This window comes from Scyliorhinus canicula, chromosome 1, assembly GCF_902713615.1.
Source record: "Scyliorhinus canicula chromosome 1, sScyCan1.1, whole genome shotgun sequence".
In the NCBI taxonomy this organism is placed as follows: Eukaryota; Metazoa; Chordata; class Chondrichthyes; order Carcharhiniformes; family Scyliorhinidae; genus Scyliorhinus; species Scyliorhinus canicula.
This window is the reverse complement of record NC_052146.1, coordinates 80,252,247-80,276,047: the sequence shown is the minus strand read 5'-3', so window position 1 is coordinate 80,276,047 and position 23,801 is coordinate 80,252,247. Positions and strand designations below refer to the sequence as shown.

At 48.0% G+C, this 23,801-nt stretch overlaps 1 protein-coding gene across 5 annotated transcripts in view; it reads left to right on the top strand.

The window, feature by feature from the left end:
* The window catches only part of med15 (mediator complex subunit 15), a 198,478-nt gene that overhangs the window by 136,329 nt on the left and 38,348 nt on the right, over nt 1–23,801 (top strand). For all 5 annotated transcript variants that reach the window (XM_038793925.1, XM_038793946.1, XM_038793917.1 and 2 more), the window contains 4 exons: nt 1,477–1,611; nt 14,917–14,980; nt 15,947–16,013; nt 16,978–17,138. In XM_038793925.1, the coding sequence (XP_038649853.1) occupies nt 1,477–1,611; nt 14,917–14,980; nt 15,947–16,013; nt 16,978–17,138 (427 nt within the window). The remainder of the gene's footprint in view (nt 1–1,476; nt 1,612–14,916; nt 14,981–15,946; nt 16,014–16,977; nt 17,139–23,801) is intronic.

Here is a 23,801-nt window from a genome sequence, read left to right as displayed (position 1 = left end):
AAGTGCTCATTTAGTACAGCACCCATATCCTCTGGCTCAACACATAGATTCCCCCAACTGTCCATAAGTGGTCCAATCCTTTCCTTGGCCACCCTCTTGCTTTTTACGTATGAATAAAAAGCTTTGGGATTCACCTTAATCCTACTTGTCAAGGACTTCTCATGACCCTTCCTAGCCCTCCTAATTTCCCGCTTCAGTACCTTCCTACTTTCTTTATACTCCTCAACGGTTTCGACTGTCCCCACGGTACAAAAGTCTCCTTTTATTTTTGAGATGAGATGGAGATAGCCGTGATCTAATTAAATGGAGGAACATCTGAATAGCCTCATCCTGCTCCGATGTTCAGAAAACAGGAAACAAAGAAACGTGTATTTGAATGACCTTGAAATATCACACAGTGTTTCATAGCCAGTGAATGACCCTTTTGTAGGGTCTGACTCTCGCCGGAGCTAAGGCCAGCGCGCACAGACCTGGAACCAGGTTACGCATGCCGACCCTGCGCAAGAGCCGAGGCCAGGGCGCATTGACCTGGATCGAGGCCACGTATGCCGACCTTTGCCGGAGCTAAGGCCAGCGCGCACAGACCTGGAACCAGGTTACGCATGCCGACCCTGCGCAAGAGCCGAGGCCAGGGCGCATTGACCTGGATCGAGGCCACGTATGCCGACCTTTGCCGGAGCCAAGGCCAGCACGCACTGACCTGGAACCAGGCCATGCGTGCCGACCCTGCGCAAGAGCCGAGGCCAGGGCGCATTGACCTAGATCGAGGCCACGTATGCCGACCTTTGCCGGAGCCAAGACCAGCGCGCACTGAACCGGAACGAGGCCAAGCGTGCCGACCCTGCGCCGGAGCCAAGGCCATGCATACTGACCCTGCGCTGGAGCCAAGGCCAGTGCGCACTGATCCGGAGCACTGCGCGGACTATGTGCCGGAGCCTACATCAGCTCGTGCTTACCCTGCACCAGAACTGAGCCAGCACGCACTGAATCTCCACCGGAGCAGAGGCCAGCACCGCGCTAACTCTGTGCCAGAGCCAGCGCAGGCTGACATTGCACCAGAGCCGACGACAGCGCGTGCTGGCTTTCTAAGTATCAATGGCACAGGAAGGGCAGCACAGTTGCCTCACGGTGCTGAGGTCCCAGGTTCAATCCCGGATCTGGGTCACTGTCCGTGTGGAGTTTGTACATTCTCCCCGTGTTTGCGTGGGTTTCGCCCCCACAACCCAAAAGATAGGTGGATTGGCCATGCTAAATTGCCACTTATTTGGAAAAAATGAATTGGATATTCTAAATTTAAAAAAAAAATCAATGGCACAGTACATCGCAAACAGTTGACTTGGTTTCCATATCCACCCGTACATTTAATCTGTGCATTTGAAACTTTACAGTGTACGGGGAAAAATATTGGTGTGACTTCCCACGCATGTTCCATAAAGATCTGAAATCTAAATTAATTGTTCTTCATTGGTGTTACAGTGAACCCCGGCTCAGTTCCAAGTCCAGCTGGTCGGACGCAGACTGAGGAACAGCAATACCTAGACAAACTGAAACAGCTGTCAAAGTACATTGACCCTTTGAGGCGGATGATCAATAAAATAGACAAAAATGAAGGTGAGTTTTAACACCTAAACGTTGACCTCCTATTTTTTCTGTTTTGCGCTGAAAAAAGTCGCCATGTGCGCTCTCCCCAGCAGAGAGGGCTGTATAACAAAATGTTCAGCTATTATTATATACTGCACTGTCTCTCCACTTGGAAAAAAAATGCTTATATATTAAAATGTAAAATTGTACACATACATAATATCCCAGAATACAATATGTCTAAACCAACATCAACAATAACGTTACAGTTTGGGTTGCATTTTGTTTTAATTATAATTGCAACTAAAACATATATTTGACCAAAATTTCCAGAGTAGTTTACATGGAATTGAAATTAAGTTTCCTGCATGTGGTATGTTATTTACTTAATGGCATTCAGGAAACTTCAAAAAAAGACTGTGATTGGTGGAGGAGTTGCCATGGAGAATGCACCAGCTGCTGGTGACTGACCGTTAACTGCCAAGCCTTGTTTGAAATTTAAAATTGGGCAGCTATTTGCTGGCCAAGGCATTGCCCTGAGGAATGAACCTGAAAATGGCTGACACTTGTTTTGTTTAGCTTAAACAGGCAATGTGTGTACATGCTCTCCCTTTCTGCAAGGAACAGGGCCCTGTGTATTAATGTATGTAGCTTCCAGTTCTGGCAAATGCCCCATGCTGTGAGCCCGATGACAATCCTAAAGTGGTTGTCAGCCTAAATAACACAGTTATTTAGCAGTGTTTTCCAATCACAGATTCACATCTAATCATAGAATTCCTACAATGCAGTCTGCACTGACCCTCTGTAAGAGCACCCCACCTAGACGCACTCTTCACTGAAATTGAGATACCATATAACTCATTTGTACTGGAGGCAGAACGTCTTTTTTGCTTTGATGGCAGCATCCTGTTCGTGGTGAATACCACCCGTGTTGCTACTGCATAGCAGCAGTGTGAAACAGCTAAACTTCACTTGTTGCTCAAATGTATGAGGTACCTCAATCTGAAGTAGACTGAGCACTATTCAGGGCAAGAAGTGATGGCCTTGGGCCCCTTCATGAACTTGTGCGATACACACGTGGAACATGTACACACATTTCAGCTCAACAGAATAAGTAACAGAATTCAGTGGCCATTTCCTCAGAGTGATGCCTTGATAAATCAAAGAGTCAAGCTGCCTGATTTAAAGTTCAAACAATGCCAATGCTTGCCAGTTAACTTCTCAGTCACCATCACCTGGTGCATTCTCCGTGGCAATGCCTCTACCAATCAGAGTCCACTTGTCAACTAATCAGCATTGTCTTCTCATACAGTATAAAGTTGTTACCCCTGACATTGGCATTTCTCATAGAATCACTACAGTGCAGAAGGAGGCCATTTGGCGCATTGAGTCTGCACAACCCTCTGAAAAAGCACCCTACCAAGGACCTGCCCCATTCTACCCCAGTAACCCCACCAAACTAATGAGCAATTTAGCATGGCCAATCCATCTAACGTGCACATCTTTGGACTGTGGGAGGAAACCGGAGCACCTGGAAGTAACCAATACAGACACGGGAAGAACATGCAGACTCCACAAAGACAGTAACCCAAGGCTAGAATTGAACCCAGGTCCCTGGTGCTGTGAGACAACTGTGCTAACCACTGTGCCGCCCCATTCTTGTGATTGTCCTGATCAGTGCAAGATGAAAAGCTTTGACAAATTATCTTTTCCAGCAACACTCCAGTTCCGTATTACCAAACAAGTATTTGATAAGAAGGAATGAGAAGAATAATTTCCTCCTTGACTACTGTTGAAAAAAGAGACAGCTATCAAAGCTTTGACAAAGGTTCATGGACTCAAAACGTTAGCTCTTTTCTCTCCCTCCAGATGCTGCCAGAGATTTTCCAGCATTTTCTCTTTGGTTTCAGCTATCAAGGTTTTTGTCTTGGCCTCATCAGGATAGCTCCCAATAATTTCCCAACCTTAATGGGGGAAAAACAGTTTATACTGTGTGAGAAAGGTGCACTGATTGGTTGGCAAGTAGGCACCGATTTGCAGGTGTACTGCCATGCAGAATGCAGCATGGAACAGTTTTGTTCAAACTCAAACGGGGCAGGTCGACTCTGGTTGGTCAAGGCATTGCTCTGAGGAATGAACCACGGAATGACTATCCATAAGCTTTTCTTTAACTGAGAAAGGTACCATTTGTGAACACATTCCTTTTGTCTGCAAAAGGCAGGGCCCTATGTGTGACTATACATGACTTCTAGCATATGTAAATGCTCCACACTGCCAGACTAACTAACGATCTTAAATTGATTTTCAGTGTATTTCTTAGCACTTAACATCCTCCTCATTCCTTCATACTTTAAATTAAACTATCTGGCTTCTTTCTCTTTCTGTCTGGGTATCTTCTTACATTTCCATTGGCTTGACTCTGTGCTCTCAACATCCCTAACTGTGTGTAAATTGGAACTTTGTGTTTGACTTTCAACTCCACTTAGTGGTTGGCACTGTGACATTTATTTGTCTGAATCAAAGACTCCGGCTGACTTTGCTCTAACTGTAGATTCTATGATACTAACAAACTTTCAGTTTCTTTGTGACTCCCACTTTTCTTCATTAGATATGTGAACGTACCCAATCTTTTTACAATAATTCCAATCAGATATTTCGCCTTCTCACCTTGGTGGTCTTTCACCCTATTTAACACTACAATGAAGTTACTATGAAAATCCTCAGTCGCCGCCACACTATGGTGCATGTTCAGGTACACTGAGGGAGAATTCAGAATGTCCAATTCACCTAACAAGCACGTTTTCGGGACTTGTGGGAGGAAACTGGAGCACCTGGAGGAAACCCACGCAGACACGGGGAGAACGTGCACACTCCGCACAGCCAGTGACCCAAGCGGGAATCAAACCTGGGTCCATGGCACTGTGAAGCAACCATGTTAACCAGTATGCTCGCTCCACAACAGAGTGTACATTATGACAAAAAGCTCAACTCATACAATATACTAACATGTTCTTTCCCAGTGATTGGGATCAGGCTGGAGATGAGGAGCAACCTGAATATTGGAGCCTCAAGTTGGTTGCCTAAGGAACAATCTTTCTGAATAATTCAGTGGATCTCTAGCATGAATTTGTTGGCTATTTCCCCAACTCTCGAATTTACTATCATGTAGTAATTTAATAAATTTTGTTTTGATTGGTAGGTTTGGGTTATTTGCCTGAAAATGTTTCAGGTAACTCTATGCATAATAGATTTTGAGGGACCAGCCCCCAGTCTCTGTTAGTACTGAGTTAAAGGGCGGCATGTGGCACAGTAGTGAGCACTGGGACTGTGGCGCTGAGGACCCAGGTTCAAATCCTGGCCCTGGGTCACTGTCCGTGTGGAGTTTGCACATTCTCCCCATGTCTGTGTGGGTTTCACCCCCACAACCCAAAGATGTGCAGGTTAAGCGGATTGGCCACGCTACATTGCCCCTTAATTGGAAAAAAATAATAATAATAATTTATAAAAGTACTGAGCTAATCTCAACCAGGACATTTCTCTAACTACAATGTGCCAAGGTGACTGTGGGCTGACGAGAAAAGAATGGAGTTACCGTCCCTTTTCCTGTCAGCTTCATTCATTAAGTATGAAGCTATTCATTTAGGTAGGGAGAATGCAAAAGAAAATATAAAATGAAGGGTACAGCTGGAAAAGGGGTGCAGGAGCAGAGGCACCTGGGTGTGTATGTGCATAAGTAGTTTTTCTTGGCATGTGCAGCAATCACCAAGCCAGGTAATAATTAAAGCAGTGTTTAAATGGAGCTCTCTGAGCCCACCGCCTGACTTTTGTCAGGGGGCAGTCTTCAGTAATGTGAGTAATTGATTGTCGGGCACCACAGCTGAAGTCCGGGCTCCCTTCAAGGCCCCACTTAACTACAAAGGAACTTTGACCTGCTCTCCACCAGGAAAGCAGTGCACCAACTCCGCCAGGCGCGCGGGATCCTGTACGAACACGGAAACAAAGCCAGCCGCCTGTTGGCACACCAGCTGAGAAAGCAGGCAGCCACCAGAGAAATTGCGCAAATCAGGGGCACCAGAGGCACGTTGGAAACAGAACCAGAGAGGATTAACAAAACCTTCAAGGCCTTCTACCAAGAGCTGTACACCTCAGAACCCCCAACGGGGAAGGCTGGGATGAACCGGTTCCTTGATGGACTGGACATACCCAGTCGTGGGAGAGGGCAGGAAACGGGACCTGGAAGCACCACTAGCACTGGGAGAGATCATGGACAGCATTAGCTCCATGCAGACGGGGAAGGCGCCGGGACCGGACGGATTCCCGGCGGACTTCTACAAAAAAAACGCGACAGCGCTGGCCCCGCACCTGCGGGAGATGTTCACAGACTCGCTAGCTAGGGGCACACTGCCACCCACGTTAGCACAGGCCTCAATCAGCACTAAAGGGGCTGCCGTTCAAACAAGCCCGACACAAATTCCGCTACCTGGGGATCCAAATAGCCCATGACTGGAAAGGGATCCACAAATGGAACATCACCAGCCTGACGGAGGAAGTTAAAAAGGACCTGCAAAGATGGAACACACTCCCACTCTCCCTCGCGGGGAGAGTCCAGACGATCAAAATGAACGTACTGCCCAGGTTCCTCTTCCTGTTTAGATCCATTCCGATCTAATCCCCAAGGCCTTTTTCAAAGCGCTGGACAAACTTATCATGGCGTTCGTATGGGGGGGTAAAAATGCTAGGATCCCAAAGAAGGGCCTACAAAAAAACAAAATCCAGGGGGGGGGCTAGCCCTCCCGAATCTACAATTCTACCACTGGGCGGCAACAGCCGAGCGAGTAAGGGGATGGATCCAGGAGCCAGAAGCCGAGTGGGTGCGTGCGGAGGAGGCCTCCTGCATGGGGACCTCCCTCCGGGCCCTCGCCACGGCAGCACTCCCATCCCCACCCAAAAAACACTCCAGCAGCCCAGTGGTGACAGCCACCCTCCAATCCTGGAACCAACTGCGGCAGCAATTTGGCCTGACCAAAATGTCGGACAAGGCTCCCATCTGCAATAACCATAGGTTCACATCAGCACTGACCGACGCCACCTTCAAACGGTGGAGGCAGGACGGGGGGGGACACTGACAGTCAGGGACCTATACACGGACGACAGGATCGCAACACTGGACGAACTGACAGAGAAATTTCAGCTAGCTAGGGGGAACGAGCTACGGTACCTGCAGCTCAAAAACTTCCTAAGAAAGGAGACAAGGACGTACCCACAACCACCACGACAGACTCTACTGGAAGACCTACTGGACGCAAGTATCCTAGAGAAAGGGAACTGTAGCGACATGTATGATCGACTGGTAGAAAGGGACGACACCGTACTGGACGCAACAAAAAGGAAATGGGAGGACGACCTGGGGATGGAGATAGGGTGGGGACTCTGGAGCGAAGCACTGCATAGGGTCAACTCCACCTCCACGTGCGCAAGGCTCAGCCTGACGCAACTAAAAGTGGTACATAGAGCCCACTTAACGAGAAACCGTATGAGTAGGTTCTTCCGGAGGTGGAGGACAGATGTGAACGGTGCCAAAGAGGCCCGGCCAACCACGCCCACATGTTCTGGTCTTGCCCCAGACTTGTGGAGTACTGGACAGCCTTCTTCGAGGCTATGTCCAAAGTGGTGGGGGTGAGGGTGGAGCCATGCTCGATTGTGGCGGTCTTCGGGGTTTCAGACCAGCCAGATCTATTCCTGGGGAGGAGGGCGGACGCCCTTGCCTTTGCCTCCCTGATCGCCCGCCGTAGAATCCTGTTTGTCTGGCGGTCAGCAGCACCGCCCAGAGCTGCAGACTGGCTGTCCGACCTCTCGGAATCTCTCCAAATGGAGAAAATCAAATTCGCCATCCAAGGGTCGGACGACGGCTTCCACAGAACGTGGGAGCCATTCATGGAACTGTTCTGGGCCAACGAACAAGAGGAAGAATAGTCGGGCGGCCAAGAATCAGGGGAAAATGGATGGGAATCGGGGGGGGGGGGGGGGGGGGGGGGTTGCTACGGGTTCGTTATGGGGGTTTGATGGCTAGCTAAGGCCCAAAACCAAACTGTAAATAAATGCCTATAAACATGTGCCTCGGCCATATTGGGGAATGTAAAATATGTATGCTGGCTAAAGGGGGGAGGCCACAGTTATTATTACGAAGATGCTTACCTGTAAATATATATGTTAATTTTTGCGTGTTTTTTTTTTCTCTCTCTAATAATTTGTTCAATATAAAACATGAAAACTGAATAAAAAACATTTAAAAAAGATTCAAGGCCCCACTTGTGCAGATTTGCTGCACAAAGGCCGTGGCCAGTGCGGAAACGATTGTGAAGTGCACAATGTTGGCGTGGCAGGTTGAAGTTGGGTGGGCGGATTGTGGGATCTGTGATGGGGAAGTGTTTTTTAATCTTGATGTGTTGGTTCCATTCCTGCTGTAACAGGGCCACTGCTGGCATTCCTCAGCATGGTGGTCTTGGCCTAACAGGCTGGCGTGATGGTAGACGAGTAGCAGGTGGATTGGAAAGGTCCTTGTAGCGCCAGGCTTGGGTAGTGGTAAACCTTCTCCGGGAGCTTTCTGTTTTCTTTCATAAGTAATTGTAGATAGCTTGACAGGAAAATTGAATGGTTAAGTAAGCATGCCTCATCCTGGGCTTTATTAATAAGGGCATAGAGTACAAAGTTATGTTAAACTTGAATAAAACACTGGTTCAGCTTCAACTGGAGTATTGTGTCCAGTTCTGAGCGCCACATTTTAGGAAGGATGTGAAGGCATTAGAGAGAGTGCAGGAAAGATTTTTTTAAAATGTATTTTATTACAAACATGTATCAAAGCAGGTTACAGCCAATAAACACCCCGGGAAATATACTTCCCAACAATCAACTATACAGGATAAAAGCAAATTACTGCGGATGCTGGAATCTGAAACGAAAAAGCTTTAACAAAGAGTCATCAGACTCGAAACGTTAGCTCTTTTCTCTCCCTACAGATGCTGCCAGACTTGCTGAGATTATCCAGCATTTTCCCTTTCGAATCAACTATACAGTCTGGACAAATTTTCCCCCTTTTTCACCACCACCCCCCTGTGACGAACAGCTCCTCAAACACAGTCACAAACATCTCCCACCTTTCCTCAAACTCCTCTGCTGAGCCCCTTAACTTATACTTTATCTTCTCCAACCGCAGGAAGTCGTCCAGGTCACCCAACCATGCCGCTACCGCCACTCCAGCAAAATTCGTCACCGTGCAATCAGAGAGGCGAAGCCACGACATTGGCCTTCCTCCTCTCCATGAGCTCCGGCTCAAACCCATGATTCTCGCACAGCGGCGTTAGCACCGACATCTCTTCCATCCTAAAATGCCTCCTCAGCTGATTCCATATCTTCACCGTGAACTGCACCACTGGGCTCCCTGAATATCTACTCAGAGCCATTGGCAATGCTGCCGTCACCAGAGCCCTCAAACTAGACGCCTTACAAGATTCCTCCTCCATCGTAACCCACTCTACCCCTTCTCCTTCCCACCACCGTCGCACCTTGTCCACATTCGCTGCCCAATAATAATGAAGCAAATTCAGCAACCCCCCCCCCTCCCTCTTGACCTGAATCCCCAAATACCCAAACCTATCCCTCGTTACCATAAATGGCATCCCCCCTAAATTAGCTCGCTGTGCCAGCTCATTCACCGGGAATACCTCACTTTTCCCTACATTCAGTTTGTACCCCGCGACCCCTCCAAACCTCCCCAGCAGGCCCATAATCCTTCCCATACTCTCCAACGGATCTGAAACATACAGCAAGAGGTCATCGGCATAGAGTGACAACCGATGCTCCCTCTGTGCCCTCATTATCCCCTGCCACTCTGCCAACCCCCTGAGAGCCATCAGCAACGGCTGTATGGCCAGGGGATTTTCGTCTTTTTGGGGGGGTTGTTTAATGTTGCGATTGTAAGGAGTTGTAGGGGTGAAACGTTTATGCACCCCCCCCCCTCCTGTTTTATGGGACTGTTTGTGTTTAACATCTGTTTGTTTGCCTTTGGAGAAGGCTACCTGGAGTTCAGGAGAAGTCTTTGCTTGAGTGTGTGTGTTGAGGGGGGAGTGTAAGGTCAGCAGGGAGCCTTCTTCCTTGAGCTGAGGAGGTCATCAAGGGGTGCCTTTGGGCAGGAGCTGCCGCGCTAGCAGGTTATGCTGTGAACGGAAGTGAAGTGGTGGGGGAGAAGGCCAAGAGGGGTGGCCTGGGGGGGGGAGGCAGGGGAGGTTGCTGCGACGTGGCAGGGGGTGAGAGATGACATGGTCAGGGGCGGAGAAAGAGGCCATTTGGGATGGGCTAGGTATAGATTGGAATTAAGGGGCGGGAGTTAAGTAGGGAAGATGACGGACAGTGGAGGGGATTGGAGGCGTTAGCCTCCAGTAAGACTGGTAACCTGGAACGTCCAGGGACTGAATGGGCTGGTTAAAAGGTCGCGGGTGTTTCAGGAGCCTGAAAGCGGGGGTGGTCTTTCTGCAGGAGACGCACCTCCGTGTGAAGGACCAGGTTAGGTTAAGGAAGAGGTGAGTCGGGCAGGTTTTTCACTCTGGGTTTGATTTGAAATCGAGGGGAGTGGCGATTTTAATGAGCCAAAAACTGGGATTTGAGAGTGCGAAGGAGGTGAGGGATGCGGGTGGGAGATATGTGATATACACTTATTAATTATTTTATATTATATTTGTAGTCAGTTACGGTATAGGGTAAAAATGGCAGGAGATCCCAGACCCGTGTTATGCTCCGCGTGCTCAATGTGGGAGTTCAGGGACGTGGCCGATGCCCCTGATTCCTTCATGTGCGAGAAGTGTGTCCAGCTGCAGCTCCTGTTAGACCGCATGGCGGCTCTGGAGCTGCGGCTGGACTTACTTTGGAGCATCCGCGATGCTGAGGAGGTCATGGATAGCATGTTCAGTGAGTTGGTCACACCGCAGATTAGGATTGGTGAGGGAGACAGGGAATGGGTGACCAAAAGGCAGAGAAAGAGCAGGAAGGCAGTGCAGGTGTCCCCTGCGGTCATCTCCCTCCAAAACAGGTATACCGTTTTGGATACTGTAGGGGGAGATGACTCACCAGGGGAAGGCAGTAGTAGCCAGGCTCAGGGCACCGTGGCTGGCTCTGCTGCACAGAAGGGCGGGAAAAAGACTGGCAGGGCTATAGTCATAGGGGATTCAATCGTAAGGGAAGTAGACGGCGTTTCTGTGGTCGAAAACGAGACTCCCGAATGGTATATTGCCTCCCGGGTGCACGGGTCAGGGATGTCTCAGATCGGCTGCAGGACATACTGAATGGGGAGGGTGAACAGCCAGTTGTCGTGGTGCATATAGGCACCAACGATATAGGTAAAAAACGGGATGAGGTCCTACAGTCAGAATTTAGGGAGTTAGGAGATAAGTTGAAAAGTAGGACCTCAAAGGTAGTAATCTCAAGATTGCTACCAGTGCCACGAAACAGTCAGAGTAGAAATTTAAGAATAGTCAGAATGAATACGTGGCTTGAGAGATGGTGCAGGAGGGAGGGGTTCAGATTTCTGGGACATTGGAACCGGTTCTGGAGGTGGTGGGACCATTACAAATCGGATGGTCTACACCTGGGCAGGACTGGAAAAAAATGTCCTCGGAGGTGCTTTTGCTAACACTGTTGGGGAGGTTTTAAACTACTGTGGCAGGGGGTGGGAACCAGATTAGGAAGTTAGACGTCAGTAAAGAAGCAGCAACTAAAGCCAGTAAGGTACTGGATAATAAACTCAATGTGGCTAAGGGGAAGAGTAGGCAGGGAAGAGATGATGATCGCAACGGGACAGGTGGTCTGAGGTGCATTTGTTTTATTGCGAGAAGTGTAGCAGGTAAGGCAGATGAACTTAGGGTTTGGATTAGTACCTGGGAATATGATATTGGTATTACTGAGACTTGGTTGAGGGATGGACAAGACTGGCAACTAAATATCCCAGGGTATCGATGCTTCAGGAGGGATAGAGAGGGAGGTAAAAGGGGTAGAGGAGTTGCATTACTGGTCAGAGATGATATCACAGCTGTGATTAAGGAGGGCGCGATGGAGGATTCGAGCACTGAGGCAATATGGATAGAGCTAAGAAATAGGAAGGGTGCAGTAACATTGTTGGGACTTTACTATAGGCCTCCCAAAAGCGAGCGTGAAGTAGAGGTACAAATATGTAAACATATTATAGAACAATATAGGAGCAATAGGGTGGTTGTGATGGGAGATTTTAACTTCCCCAACGTTGAATGGGACTCATGTAGTATTGGAGGCGTAGATGGAGCAGAATTTGTAAGGAGCATCCAGGAGAGTTTTTTACAGTATGTAAATAGTCCAACTCGGGAAGGGGCCATACTGGACCTGGTATTGGGGAATGATCCCGGCCAGGTGGTTGACGTTTCAGTCGGCGATTACTTTGGGAATAGCGATCACAATTCCGTAAGTTTTAGAATACTCATGGACAAAGACGAGAGTGGTCCTAAAGGAAGAATGCAAATTGGGGAAAGGCCAACTATAACAAAATTCGGCAGGAGCTCGGGAATGTGGATTGGGAGCAGCTGTTTAAGCGTAAATCCACATTTGAAATGTGGGAGTCTTTTAAGGAAAGGTTGATTAGAGTGCAGGACAGACATGTTCCTGTGAAAATGAGAGATAGAAATGGCAAGATTAGGGAACCATGGATGACGGGTGGAATTGTGAGACTAACTAAGATGAAAAAGGAAGCATACATAAGATTGAGGTGACTCAAAACTGATGAAGCTTTGGAGGAATATCGGGAAAGTAGGACAAATCTCAAACGCGCAATAAAGAGGGCTAAAAGGGGTCATGAAATATCTTTGGCTAACAGGGTTAAGGAAAATCCCAAAGCCTTTTATTCGTATATAAGGAGCAAGAGGGTAACTAGAGAAAGGATTGGCCCACTCAAAGACAAAAGAGGTAATTTATGTGTGGAGTCAGAGGAAATGCGTGAGCTTCTTAATGAGTACTTTGCATCGGTATTCACAAAGGAGAGGGACATGATGGATGTTGAGGCTAGGGATGGATGTTTAGATACTCTAGGTCATGTCGGCATAAGGACCGACCGGATGGGATCTATCCCAGGTTACTGAGGGAAGCGAGGGACGAAATAGCTGGGGCCTTAACAGATATCTTTGCAGCATCCTTGAGCACGGGTGAGGTCCTGGAGGACTGGAGAATTGCTAATGTTGTCCCTTTGTTTAAGAAGGGTAGCAGGGATAATCCAGGGAATTATAGACCTGTGAGCTTGATGTCAGTGGTAGGCAAACTGTTGGAGAAGATACTGAGGGATAGGATCTATTCACATTTGGAAGAAAATAGACTTATCAGTGATAGGCAGCATGGTTTTGTGCAGGGAAGGTCATGTCTTACAAACCTAATAGAATTCTTTGAGGAAGTGACAAAGTTAATTGATGAGGGAAGGGCTGTAGATGTCATGTGCATGGACTTCAGTAAAGCATTTGATAAAGTTTCCCATGGCAGGTTGATGGAAAAAATGAAGTCGTATGGGGTTCAGGGTGTACTAGCTAGATGGATAAAGAACTGGCTGGGCAACAGGAGACAGAGAGTAGTGGTGGAAGGGAGTGTCTCAAAATGGAGAACGGTGACTAGTGGTGTTCCACAGGGATCCGTGCTCGGACCACTGTTGTTTGTGATATACATAAATGATCTGGATGAAGGTATAAGTGGTCTGATGAGCAAGTTTGTGCAGATGATACTAAGATTGGTGGAGTTGCAGATAGCGAGGCGGACTGTCAGAGAATACAGCAAAATATAGATAGATTGGAGAATTCGGCAGAGAAATGGCAGATGGAGTTCAATCCAGGCAAATGCGAGGTGATGCATTTTGGAAGATCCAACTCGAGCAGACTATATGGTCAACGGAAGAGTCCTGGGGAAAATTGATGTGCAGAGAGATCTGGGAGTTCAGGTCCATTGTACCCTGAAGGTGGCAACGCAGGTCGATAGAGTGGTCAAGAAGGCATACAGCATGCTTGCCTTCATCGGACGGGGTATTGAGTATAAGAGTCGGCAGGTCATGTTACAGTTGTGTCGGACTTTGGTTAGGCCACTTTTGGAATACTGCGTGCAGTTCTGGTCGCCACATTACCAGAAGGATAGCAACAAGCTTTTTCCAAGAGTGGGGGTGTCAATTACAAGGGGTCACGATTTCAAGGTGAGGGGGGAAAAGTTTAAGTGAGATGTGCATGGAAAGTTTTTTACACAGAGGGTGGTGGGTGCCTGGAATGCTTTGCCAGTGGAGGTGGTAGAGGCGGATACGATAGCATCATTTAAGATGCATCTGGACAGATATATGAACGGGTGGGGAACAGAGAGAAGTAGACCTTGGAAAATAGGCAACAGGTTTAGATAAAGGATCTGGATCGGCCCAGGCTGGGAGGGCTGAAGGGCCTGTTCCTGTGCTGTAATTTTCTTTGTTCTTTGTGAATGGGGTATTGGAAGGGTTACTGGTAGTGTTGGTAAATGTATATGCCCCAAATTGGGATGATGTGGATTTTAGGAGGGGGTTGCTGACAGCAATCCCGGATTTGGCCACTCACCAGTTGATCATGGGAGGAGATTTTAACTGTGTCCTGGAGCCAAGGGTGGATAGGTCGAGCCCCAGGTCGATGGGTCGGGTATGAATGGCAAGGGAGCTGATGTTTATGGAGAAGATGGGCATCGCCCCTTCATTCCAATCTATACCTAGCCCATCCCAAACATTTCGAGCCCAATGACTCTTTGTCAAAGCTAGATAAAGAGTCATCGGATTCGAAACGTTAGCTCTTTTCTCTCCCTGCAGATGCTACCAGACCTGCTGAGATTTTCAAGCATTTTCTCTTTCATTTCAGATTTCAGCATCCGCAGTAATTTGCTTTTAACAAACAAGGAAGGCCTAGTAGAGATTTTTAAAAATAGGACGGGAATTGCAAAGTTGTGGACTAGGTTGTAGACAAGGAGGAAAGGAAATTGAATTAAGAACCTATTGGCACTCAACTGAGAGTATCTGACTTGCTGTAATTGGTAATGGAATGTGGAGCCTTCCCAGCCTGTAAGACAAAGCACAACTGGGTCATGGGAAGAATTGTTACACGACTTGTAGACCGCTGCATTAGTGCAAGCACCTCTGTTCAGCCTCATGATTGTACTTCATGATTGTATTAAACTTCTGCCTTCATGTTACATAGTTACCATTTGTGTAAATGCTAGTGCCATTGTAGCATGATTCTGGAGTAAACTGATGTAACAGACTAACCACTCTGTATATTACAGACAGAAAGAAAGATCTAAGCAAGATGAAGAGCCTACTGGACATCCTCACGGACCCTAATAAGCGGTATGACATGTACTCTACTATATGCAGAGATGATGTGTTTTCTTAAAATTTCCAATTGAGGGACAATTTAGCGTGGCGGATCCACCTACCCTGCAATTCTTTGGGTTGTGGGGGTGAGACTCATGCAGACACGGGGAGAATGTGCAAACCCCTCAAGGACAGTGACCCAGGGCCGGAATTAAACCTTGGTCCTTGGCACTGTGAGGCAGCAGTGTTAATCACTGTGTCACATGCTGCCCTGAGATCATGTGTTTTAAATTGGGAATGCCTCCAATGCCTCTCCGTTTTTTCAGTCACAGTAGCTAATTATAGTTGAGGCCACAATCTCAGCAATTTAAAAAGACAGGGGCCGGATGGCGGAGGTGACATTCAGTTCTTCAAATCTGTTCCGATCCTTGTGTTAGATTAGCGCTGACCAAAAGGATTTCAATCCGAAAGAGCACACTACCTAGGCCCATTCGCCCTGCCCTATCCCTGTGACCCCGTAACCCTACATAACCTGCACATCTTTGGACAGTGGGTAGGAACCGGAGCACTCGGAGGAAACCCACACAGACACTGGAAGAACGTGCAAACTCCACGGAGTTATCCAAGGTTGGAATCGAACCTGGGTCCCTGGCGTTGTGAGGCAAAGGACCTATTATCAGAGAGGTCAAATAACCAGGAGACATATTTGGTGGAAGGACTAGAGGATAATGTGATTTACTATTCACTACCTGAAAGTGTGTTAGAGGCAGAAATCCTCATCAAATTTTAAAAACTCTTGGATGTGATCTTGAGATGTCAGAGCCGACAGGGCTCGAGAGCAGTTGCTGAAAGGTGGGATTGGACTGGATAGCTTCTTTTAAGTCGAACATGGACACATTGAGCTGTAAGACTTCCTTTGTGCTGAGTATCTTCCTATGTTTCTACATTAAAGGACTGATTCCTCTATCGATAAAAGACTCGTTTGGTTTGTTTTCACAGATGTTCTTTGGCAACTCTCCAAAAATGTGAAATCGCTTTGGAAAAGCTGAAAAATGATATGGCTGTGGTGAGTTGTTCAATATAGTAACCAGAGAGCTTCACTTTTCTCCCCTTTAGCAGACTGATTGAATTGTGGTGCAGGTTCCATGAGAACCAGCCATACTCTTGTCCCTTGTCATGCACTCTTTCTTTCTGCCTCAGTCTGGTTCCTGAGACCTGGCAACTCTGACCTGGGGCCTTCGTCCAGAGTAGGGACGGATCGGTCATTTAGTCCCTCGAGCATGTTCCACCATTCATAGATATTCTGCTGTGAATCAAGGGTAGTGTTTAGGAGCAGAAATATGGTGAGAGTATTTTGCCCCTTTTCCCTAACCTGACCCTGAAGGTTGAACGTAGCACCTTTCTAGTTCCAGCTCACCCAGCAGAGACTAGGAATTGAACCTTTCTGGTTCAGTGCTATACCACCTGATTGGGTGAGTGGAGGTGAAGTTTGATTTCAAAAGGATTGTTGGCACTGGTCATGTACAAATACACCATGAGGCATCCTCTCACCGTGTGCTATTCTAGCACCGTCAAAGTTTTAGTTAGCTAAATATTGTCAGAATTTACTGAATTAACAGTAGACATTGACGGTTGCATGAAAAGCGAATCTGTGCTATTCGTCCCTTTTGCGGAAAATAATTTGCCCCACCGGAGTCTTCAGGGCTAGTTTGTGGTCATGGCCAGTGCCATTTCCTGGCAGCTGGTTCAGGAGTTGCCGGAATGTGTCTCAGAGGAACAAAGGACTTAGGAGCAGTAATGTTTATGGAATATCCCAGCATAGCATCCCAGTGTAAGGGCAAGTTTGTTCACCAGTGTGTGCATGGCAGTCAAGATCTTTACTGAAGTTCCACATTGAACTTGTGAGTCTGTTAAAATGGGGACAGGTGTCTCCTCCTTTGATGACGTCTGCCTTGAGAGGTGAGCTTACTTCTTTTCTGTCTATGTCAATAATCAGATGGTGGTTAATAAAGTTTCCGTTCTGCCCCCAGCCCACTCCTCCGCCTCCACCAATGTCCATCACAAAGCAGCAATACCTGTGCCAGCCTCTCCTCGATGCTGTCCTGGCTAACATTCGCTCTCCGGTCTTCAACCATTCCTTACAGCGAACCTTCGGACCTGCCATGACTGCCATCCACGGACCACCGATCACGTACGTACTGTAATATCATTCATCCCTTCAACCCCAAGTCAGGTTTGCTGAACGGCCCCCAGTCTTTGCTGTGGCATTATTTGAACTTGTGTTTCAGTGATGAGCTGACTTTCAATTATTGCTTTGGGGTTAATTTTTCAATCACTTTTTCAGTCCCAATGCTGGTACACTGTGTGCCCCCCCCCCACACACACACACACAAGCCCAACCGGAGATGGAGCATGTGGTCTCCGCCGAGCATGTGGTCTCCGCCTTTTCGGGGCTCTTTATTCCGGGTTTGGGCCACAGACAGGGTCTCCCTGGGTCAGGTTGGACCGGGTCCCGTGTTTGGTTCCAGCATTGGTTGTCTGGTCAGGTGCTCCTGGAATTGGGCCTTGAAAGTGGCTTGGTCGGGCCTCCATGTGGATTCTCCTCCTTTCCCCCATCTATTGGCATTTTGGGGCATTGGGCGGGCCTCTCTGGGTCTGGCCAGGTTGGGGGCTGCCGTTGCTTCCCAGGCCGGGTCAGATCCTACCCGATGTCATGGTTGGACTTCTGGGTCGATCCTCATCTGCTTCCAGGTCGTGGCCAGGGTTGGGTCGTTGGAGGAGTTGGGTCATGTGGGCCAGCCCACGGATGTCGGAGGATCTTCAGACCTGCAAAGGAACATAAAAGAGAAACATTAGAGATAGTTTTAGTGTCAGAATTAAATCTTTTTTTTATAAATGTTTTTTATTGAGTTTTCATGTTTTATATATGACAAGTTACAAATTGTTAGAGAGAAAAAAAGAAGACACAAAAATTTAACATGTATATTTACAGGTAAGCATCTTTATAACAACAATTGTGGCCGCCCCCTTTAGCCAGCATACATATTCTACATTCCCCATTATGGCCGAGGCACATGTTTATAGGCATTTATTTATAGTTTGGTTTTGGGCCTTAGCTTGCCATCAAACCCCCATAACGAACCTGTAACACCCCCCCCCCCCCCCCGGGCTACCTTCCCCCGATTCCCGTCCATTTTCCCCCGATTCTTGGCCACCCAGCTATTCTTTCTTTTGTACGTTGGCCACAAACAGGTCCCAGAACAGTTGCATGAATGGCTCCCACGTTCTATGGAAGCAGTCGTCTGACCCTCGGATGGCGAATTTGATTTTCTCCATTTGGAGAGATTCCGAGAGGTCGGACAGCCAGTCTGCAGCTCTGGGCGGTGCTGCTGACCGCCAGCCAAACAGGATTCTACGGCGGGCGATCAGGGAGGCAAAGGCAAGGGCGTCCGCCCTCCTCCCCAGGAATAGATCTGGCTGGTCTGAAACCCCGAAGACCGCCACTATCGGGCATGGCTCCACCCTCACTCCCACCACTTTGGACATAACCTCGAAGAAGGCTGTCCAGTAATCCACAAGTCTGGGGCAAGACCAGAACATGTGGGCGTGGTTGGCCTCTTTTTGCACCGTTCACATCTGTCCTCCACCTCCGGGAAGAACCTGCTCATACGGTTTCTCGTTAAGTGGGCTCTATGTACCACTTTTAGTTGCGTCAGGCTGAGCCTTGCGCACGTGGAGGTGGAGTTGACCCTATGCAGTGCTTCGCTCCAGAGTCCCCACCCTATCTCCATCCCCAGGTCGTCCTCCCATTTCCTTCTTGTTGCGTCCAGTACGGTGTCGTCCCTTTCTACCAGTCGGTCATACATGTCGCTACAGTTCCCTTTCTCTAGGATACTTGTGTCCAGTAGGTCTTCCAGTAGAGTCTGTCGTAGTGGTTGTGGGTACGTCCTTGTCTCCTTTCTTAGGAAGTTTTTGAGCTGCAGGTACCGTAGCTCGTTCCCCCTAGCTAGCTGAAATTTCTCGGTCAGTTCGTCCAGTGTTGCGATCCTGTCGTCAGTGTATAGGTCCCTGACTGTCAGTGTCCCCCCGTCTTGCCTCCACCTTTTGAAGGTGGCGTCGGTCAGTGCTGGTGTGAACCTATGGTTATTGCAGATGGGAGCCTTGTCCGACATTTTGGTCAGGCCAAATTGCTGCCGCAGTTGGTTCCAGGATTGGAGGGTGGCTGTCACCACTGGGCTGCTGGAGTGTTTTTTGGGTGGGGATGGGAGTGCTGCCGTGGCGAGGGCCCGGAGGGAGGTCCCCATGCAGAAGGCCTCCTCCGCACGCACCCACTCAGCTTCTGGCTCCTGGATCCATCCCCTTACTCGCTCGGCTGTTGCCGCCCAGTGGTAGAATTGTAGATTCGGGAGGGCTAGCCCCCCCCTGGATTTTGTTTTTTGTAGGACCTTCTTTGGGATCCTAGCATTTTTACCCCCCCATACGAACGCCATGATAAGTTTGTCCAGTGCTTTGAAAAAGTCAGAATTAAATCTCAAAAGGTTAGTATATAATGAGAGATGTAGGAAGAGGATCTGTGAGAGAGCTCGCAGAGAGTCACCACATACAAGTTCCGTACATTTTGTGCTCATCAAAGCAAGGGCTGTTCACGGAGTAACACAGGGTAGGGGAACCTAACAGAAATCTTCTAAGAATGCGAAAGGATGATTGGACCTGGAGAAAATGTTTCCTCTTGTGGGTGAGTGCAAAGCTAGGATCCCCTCTCTCTAACAATCACTAACAATTGCAATTGTGAATTCAGGAGAGAATTCTTTACTCAGAGGAACGACAATGTAGAACTTGCAATTACAGGGAGTAGCTGAGATGATTAACCTAGATACATTTCAGATGAAGCTAGATAATCAACACATGAGGCAGAAAGGAATAGAAGGATACGTTGTTGAGGTGTGACTGAGTAGGGAGGGTGGAGACTTTTGTGGAGCAAAAACACTGACCTAGCCCAGTTGGGCTAAATGGCCTGATTCTGTGCTGTACATTCTGCGTCAAATAGACGGAAAGAAAAGAAAAGGGGATATAAAATTCTGAAATGCGCTGGTACAAATCAGGAATGTCAGGCAGTGGTGGACCAAGAAAGGCCATCTGAAAGGAATACAGCAGAAAATATAAAAACAGAACAAAGTACTAACAGCAGGAGAAAGAACAGGTGCTTATGAAGCTGTTGACCAATGGACCAATGCTTTAACGCGGGTGGCGGAGGTGATAGAATTCATAAATTATGACTGGCGATTGAAGAACATGGGGGATGAGATGCCCAAATTCAGTAAAGTGTATAAGGAGCAGTAGAGCCTTTCCATATAAGGCAAGATGTAGGATGTTAAAGGTCTGGGTTTCGACTGATCTAGTATCAGCCGCTGATGCTGGTGGTAGGCAATTGACAAGAATGCAAGCCATATACCAAAACCTTTCACTGCTCACTGCCATCCCCAACATCTGACTAATGGAAGAGTTATATGCTTGACAAGGGACAAACAGACAAGGGACAAGCCACGTTGCATCAAGGAGCCTTGTTTTAATTGTGGGGAAAGAGTTCAAGATTTTGATGAGGGAGAGCATTTCAGAAGGGTGAGATGGTTAAGTGAGGCACAGCACAAGATCCTGAAGTGACTTGTGCTTTCTGATCACTCCACTAGAATTTTTTGAGGAGTCGATCGAGCTGAATGGTGAGAGTTGCTGAATAGTGCGTAACATAAAAGTGATTTAACAATGCAGAAATCATGTGTTGATATGGTGTTATGGGGAATTATTGTGTAATTGAGGCTAATGAGTGGTTTAGGTTGGATCATTACGAATCCACAGAGCAATGCTTCGTAAACAGGCTAATGCAGTTTTGGCAAAATGAAAGGATTTGTGTAAGGATTATAACTAGTTAGTTAGTTAGAGCATGTTAGTTTGGTTTTAGCTGTTAGTTTGATGTGGTGATGTTTATCACCAGACAAAGTAACGTTATCTTCTACATTACAGTCAGAACTGAGAGTAGATGTGGGTCATACTGACCAATCTCATTGTTGAATGTTGATGCAAAGGTTTTGGTCAAGGTGCTGGCGCTCAGATTGGAGGGGTGGCTCCCACAGGTTGGTGAGGATCAAAATGTGTTTTGTTAAGTTTAGGCGATTGTCTTTCAATGTGCTGCACCTACTGAATGTGGTATTGTCTCAGGCGGGTGGGAAGAGCAAGAAGTGACCGTGGCTTTAGAGGCGGAGAAGGCCGTCGATAGCTTAGAGTGGAGGTACCTGCTTGCAGTGTCGGAGCGTTTCAGGTTTGGACCTAAGTTTGTGTTGTGGGTTAAGTTATACAAGGAACCAGTGGCCAGTGTTTGGACGAGCAATGTAAGCTTATTTTTGGCTGTTTAGGGGAACGAGGCAAATGTATCCTCTGTCCCCTCGCCTATTTGAGTTGGCGATTGAGCCATTGGCCATTGTCTTGAGGAAGTCGGACAAATAGAGGTGAATAATTGGGGCGGGGGGGAGGGAGAGGAGATCAGGGATAGGGTATCGCTGCGACCTGTTGCTATACATCACTGACCCGGTTCCCATGATGGGGGAACATAATGAGGCTGTTAAAGTGAAAAAAGTGTATGTTTTCCAGTCACTCCACCGGGGAAGGGAGCTAACTTGGGGGTACTGCCGTTCAACCTGACAAGTTCTCATTTTAGATATTTGGGAGTGCAGGTGGCTGGGAGTACGGAAACTGAACTTTGAGTTTGGTGAGCCAGGTTAAGAACAAAGAAAAGTACAGCACAGGAACAGGCCCTTCGGCCCTCCAAGCCTGTGCTGATCATGATGCGCTAACTAAAAGAAATCCTTCTGCCCTTCACTCGGTCCGTATCCCTCTATTTCCTCCCTATTCATGTATCCATCAAGATGCCTCTAAATGTTGCTAATGTGCCTGCTTCTATCACATCCTCTGGCAGCGCGTTCCAAGCTCTCTCCACTCTCCAGGCTTTCAGTTCATCTGTTTTACCTGTTTTCTTATAAATTCAGTGTACCCAATTCATTTTTCCAATTAAGGGGCAATTTAGCATGGCCAATCAACCTGGCCTGCACATCTTTGGGTTGTGGAGGCGAAACCCACGCAAACACGGGGAGAATGTGCAAACTCGACACGGACAGTGACCCAGAGCCGGGATCGAACCTGGGACCTCGGTGTCGTGAGGCAGCAGTGCTAACCACTGCGCCACCGTGCTGTCCTCTGTTTTACCTGTTATATGTCTTCCATTGAAGCAAACACACTCCAGACCTACAGTCCCGCTGACCACTGTGGCTTTCCTCTGCGTGCTCTTACTCTGTGCTGTGTTTATCTCGCTGTCCCGGTTCCCACCCCCCGCTACGCTAGTTTAAACCTTCCCGAACAGCACTAGCAAACCTCCTGCCCAGGATTGTGGTGCCCCTCCAGTTCAAGTGCAACCCATCCTTCTTGCATAGGTCCTACCTTCCCCAGAAAATATATATCTAAAGCCCTTCGTCCTACACCAGCTCTTTAGCCACGTGTTCAACTGTACTATCTCCCTGTCCCAAACCTCACTAGCACGTAGCACCAGGTGTAATCCTGAGATTACTGCACAAGAGGTCCTGCATTTTAGCTCCTGACCTAACTCCCTGAATTGGCTTTGCAGACCTCTTCCCTCTTCCTGCCTATGTCATTAGAACCAATGTGGACAATGGCATCTGTCTGTTTACCCTCTTTTTTTTTTCAGGATGGCCTGTAGCTGTTCAGAGACATTCAGGACCATGGCACCAGGGAGACTCCATCCTAGAGTCCCGTTTGCAGCCACAGAAACAGCTGTCTGTGCCCCTGACTATCAAGTCTCCTAATACTAGTACTCGCTTGGACTTATCCTGACTCTGCTCTATAGCAGAACCAGTTGTGGTGCTACAGGCCTGGCTGCTGCTGGTATCTTCCCTTGAGAGGCTATCCTCCTCCACCCCCAATAGTATCCAAAACTGTATCCCTGTTTGAGAGTGGAATAGTCACAGGAGGTTCCTGCCGTACCTGCCTGCCTCTCCTGGCGGTCACCCATCTACCTGTCTGAACCTGTGGTGTGATCACCTCCCTGAAGCTAGTGGTCTATCACATTCTCTGCCCCCTGTATGCTTCGCAATGACTCCTGCTGCTGTTCCAACTGAACCACGCCACCTGTGAGGAGATACAGTTGGTCACACTTCCCGCAGACAGTGGTCAGGGACGCTCGAAAGCTCCCTGATCTCCCCCATCTGGCAGGAGGAGCATATCACAGCCCTAACTATCATCTCTGCCCTTATACACTTAAGAAAGATATTAGAATCTTACCTTGCTGTCCTCCTCACTGCCTTTTATTTTGGTTAGAGGAGGGAGGGAGGGAACCACTAATGTCGTGTTTCGGGCTTAACCGCTACTTGACACCAGTTCTTTGGCTACCCACAGTACAGTTGAGGTGACTGAGTTGACTTCTCCCAGAATCCTCTTCTGCCTCTACTGGATGATGATCTTCCTCCCGTATGCCACTGGAGGGGTTCTTCGGCTACCCACTGTACAGTCGAGGTGACTTGAGTTGACTTCTCCCAGAATCATCTTCTGCCGCCTCTACTGGCGGACCTGCAGAGCTGGATAGACTCCAAGTGCAGTCAGTAAAGATGAATATCCTCCCAAAGTTTTTGTTTTTATTTCAGTGCCTTTCGGTGTTCCTTCCTGAGGTGGTTTTTGTGGGGGTGGAACAGCTTAATTTGTCATTCATTTGGGAGGGTACGGTGGTTAGGATTCAGAAGGTGGTCCAGAAGTCAGGGGGTTTGGCGAACCTGATTTATTATTACTGGGCAGCGAA